At 34.9% G+C, this 4,261-nt stretch overlaps 1 protein-coding gene across 3 annotated transcripts in view; it reads right to left on the bottom strand.

The window, feature by feature from the left end:
• Window positions 1-3,147, bottom strand: part of LOC107609477 — a 5,084-nt gene extending 1,937 nt beyond the window's left edge. For 2 of the 3 annotated variants that reach the window (XM_016311465.2, XM_021106012.1), the window contains exons 1-3: window positions 2,885-3,147; window positions 721-2,655; window positions 365-590 (exon numbers count right to left, since the gene is read on the bottom strand). In XM_016311465.2, the coding sequence (XP_016166951.1) occupies window positions 365-590; window positions 721-2,625 (2,131 nt within the window). In that variant the 5' untranslated portion in view covers window positions 2,626-2,655; window positions 2,885-3,147. The remainder of the gene's footprint in view (window positions 1-364; window positions 591-720; window positions 2,656-2,884) is intronic. The other variant, XR_002350119.1, reaches the window with a different exon arrangement.

Genomic DNA, 4,261 nt, shown 5'->3' with positions numbered 1-4,261 from the left:
CAATTGGAATCCCATATCTTGCAGTTGGATCGTAACATACAACATGGTTCATGAAATTCTGATAGACCATATTTATATTCCGGAAACCATATACATCATATCTGTCATACTAAAATACAAAATACAAAACACAAAATTATGCAGTTGCAGGTTTACTCCAAAAGGGATGGAGAACTTTCTCTTAATTAATTAACAAAATTTGATACAGCCAAATATAAAGTGTAGTGATACTCGTTAATGTCAATTGAGGAAGCATGGAATCTTGGTTGAAGAGAGAACATAAACTTCATGCCAATCTTTACAAATGGAAACCGAATAACTTTAATTTCAGAATAAGAAAAAAAATAAAAAAAGCTGGACCAACCAGGGTACAATTCAAGGTATGATTTGTTAACACCGTGTGAGCGGTATGATTTAACAACCCCTTGGCGCGTTTCAGCATGTCGTTCCTTATGCAGTCGAACATGAACTAAATCCAGAAGTTTATCATGTTCTTCTTGGTTATAAGGCCTGTTAAGATCTTTCAGAAGTCTTGTCTTTAACTCAGATAATTTCCCGCTGTCTCTGGGGTTTGTTTCATTTTCAAAGTACTGAACATACACCAATTTATATTACGCATAAGTTAGAAAGTAATTATTTCAAATTTCTTAGAAGTGCAGGTGTGCAAAGTTGCATATTACAAATAGCAAGGTTAGGCTATAAATAGTTAAAGGCACTTACTGAAGAATCAAAATCTCTGGAAAAAATGAACGGGCTGTTTTCACCAATTTGATTAGGTTCTAAAAGAATCACATCTGAGTCAGAGCAACTTTTACTGGTGTCTGCTTTGCATGTCTTTGTGATACTCTTGTGTTGCATATGCATCAAATTGCCATCAACAGTAAGAAATGCTTGATCAGAAGCTTGTGAACTGTGCCTAACATTTGAACTCTTTCTTTTGTTGTCACTCTCTACCCTGACAGTTATAAGCCCCTCATCATCTGCCATATAAGAATTCAAGTATCTCTGGTAATCTTCATCAACACAATAAACCCTTGATTCAGTATTGCTCATGGACACTCCTGAAACATCTAAATGTGGGCTTCTATCAACAGGTGCTCCTTCAGTCTGTAGACTTTGCTGGGATTCCAGTTGACCACCTCTCTGTTCTTTATCAACATCACATTGTCCTTCTGGAGTATGATACCCTTGACCAGAAACTTGTGAATTGTTCCTAACGCATGAGCTTCTTCCATTTAATTCGCCTCCCACCTCCGGAGACATCAAACCTTTATCAGTACCCCTATAAGAAGAATAAGAATTCAAGTATGCTTTGTAATCTTCATCAAAACTATCAGATTGCAGTTCAGCATGGCAATTGTTCTTGGGAGCTATAGAATCATCTGAACATTCCATTCTGATAAATTGTCCTCTTTCAGTTTGGTCAGATTCCACTGGGTCGACTGTATGTTCTTCAACAACATCAAACTGGACACTGGGATTACCAAAAGGATGATCAGAAACTTGAGACTTGTTCCTAATACTTGAGCTTCTTCCAGCTTCACTTCCCACCAACGATTGCAAACTTTCATCAACCATCCCATTAATATTCAAGAATATTTGGTAATCTTCATCTACATTATGAGAGTCCAATCCAGTGTTGCAATTATTTTTGGGAACTACAGAATCGTCTGAAGAAGGCCTTATATCAAATGGTCCTCCTTCAGAGTGCAGATTGCGGTAGCATTCCATCTTGTCAACTGTCTGCTCCTTGACGTCGCACTGCACATTGGCATTATCGAATGCATGATTCAAAATTAGTGGATTGTTCTTAACATTTGAACGCACCAAACCATCATCATTCCTACAGAAAGGCAATAATGTTTCGTACTCTTCATCTGCATCATTGAACTGCAATTGAGAGTTGCAATTGTTGCCTGGAGCTCTATAAACATCTGAACCTGTAATTTCACTAGGAGGTCCTTTTTCTGACTCTGGAACTTGCTGAGATTCCAATGCATCACCTGTCTCCTCCAACTCCCCTTCTTTGCCCCCATAGCTTATATCAATATGCTGGTTATGCATACTGATTGAGGAAATATAGGAGTTTCCTTCATTCCTTAGGTTTTCCACAAACATTTTATCCTCATTATCCAAATCATGATCATTGTCACTGATGTAAACAGTGTCAGAATCAGCATTATAATTATCAGAACTATATGTATTCAAAAACAGTCTGAAATCTTCATCTACTTCATCATGCCCAATATTGGAAATGTCATAATAATATTGAGGACATCTATCCAAGAGCATTCTGTAATCTTCATCTACTTCATCATCCTCAATCTCGGAAATATCATTAGAAATTTCAGAAAGATAACCATCCAAGACAATTCTGTAATCTTCATCTACTTCATCCTCTACGATATGAACATCATTGTCCGATGAAAAGGCCACATCTCCACAACTCTTGACAGATATCCTGGTAGCACTGACAAAGCAATTGGGTTTTGGATCATACTTCAAACTGAGCCCCCTTCTCTTCCATCGCCTTTCAGCCCTTCTTCTCTGTTCCTCAGAATAAAAATCTTCTCTTTTCACAAGCATATGTGAATCTCCTGATTCAAACTTGATCGAATCCCGCATACTTTAAAGAGAAAAGTATCCGTACATTCACTGAAAAGGCCAATAAGAACCCATTAAAGAAAAAAAAAAAAAAGAACGTAGGGCAATAATTAATAACTGAAGGAAAATTATTTACTGTAGAAAGCAAATACGAATGACAAATACGAATGAGTTAAATGCATCAATAAGCATTGGTAGATGAAATTTTCAATTCGTTTCGACAACCAAACAGGAATATTTTTCTTAAAGGAAACAAGAATCAATCGAAAAGTGTTCTAACCAACGACTATGAGCGAGGGGCTCGGTTCGAGTGGAGCACTTATCGGACCACGAGGGCTGGCTTGCGGGCCGGGAGATCACACCGTGATGACACAGGGACACCGTGAAGAAAGGACTAGACTCTACACAGCGGCGCGCCGCATTGCGTAACAGTAAAAGGGTAAAGAGAAAGCTAAATTAGGGTTACCCGCGCAAACGCATTGCCCCTTTGTTATACATAGGAAATTTACCGGCCCGGGTCATGCATAAATGGATTAAATTCCACATTTTTGATAATTGATATCAACAAGTAGGGTTCGAACTTCGAAGTCAGTCAAGGAGTCAAGGAGCTCATGAGCTAACTCGACCTTGACTCATTAATAGTTTTTTTTTTTTGGTGACAACTCATTAATAGTTTGATAAGCTAAATTCATGAGTTGGTGAGTCGAGATTGAACTTAAATTTAAGCTTATAAATTAAATGGGGCAATCTTGAGTTTGGAGAAGCTCAGCTCATTAGCTCGTGAATTGGTTCGATTATATATATAACAAGTGTAATTACTCGTGCCATGCATGTGATAAGATTGAAATTATAATTTTAAATTATTTTTTTAAATTAATTTGAATTATAAAAATTTGATTAATAAAAAAGTAACATATTATGCATTATTTTTTTTAATCTAGTGTTAATTGGATTAATTCAAAAATGGTTATTAATCGATTTTAATAATCTACTTTTTTTAATAAATCAGACATATATACTGAATGTGATCATAAATTATAGTAATAGTTAAATCCACCAACAAATATATTGGCTATTATCACACTATAAAACAAATTAAATGTAAAAGCTATTAGCACTTATAAATCTATAAAATCGCAATATATTTAATTCGTTCAAGGGTTTACTTATCAAATAAATTTAAAATATGAACAAAAAATATTTATAAAATGGACCTAGCATCACTTGAAAGAATCATAGAAAATAATTAACTTACCTTATTATCCATGAGAACCATTTCTATGTAAGTCGTCTTGTTCTTGTCAAATTTAGATGTGACTTTTCATAACCTTATATATTAATTTTGTTAAAAAGTTGTATAAATTGAGTCAACAATTTAAATTTCTCTAAAACTAATTTAATCAAATATCAATATTAGAAATAAATTACTTAAATAATATTTAATCTATTCTAGTCCTTAGACATGTATAGATTAGAGTCATTCTCGTAACGACAATCAACTGAAACAATATCGTAAGTTCGAACATTTAGAATTTGTGCAAATTCAAACAATTCTCTTGTTCTTTGAAAATCTTCTGTATCCCTGATAGAGTTGAATCGCAATTCTTTTTATGGAAAAAGAGCTACGGAGGTGGCTTTGATATGTTGGAGACCAAAA

This window comes from Arachis ipaensis, chromosome B07 (genome assembly GCF_000816755.2).
Source record: "Arachis ipaensis cultivar K30076 chromosome B07, Araip1.1, whole genome shotgun sequence".
Lineage (NCBI taxonomy): Eukaryota > Viridiplantae > Streptophyta > Magnoliopsida > Fabales > Fabaceae > Arachis > Arachis ipaensis.
Note: the sequence above shows the minus strand (reverse complement) of the source record. Positions and strands in the feature narration are given on the sequence as shown.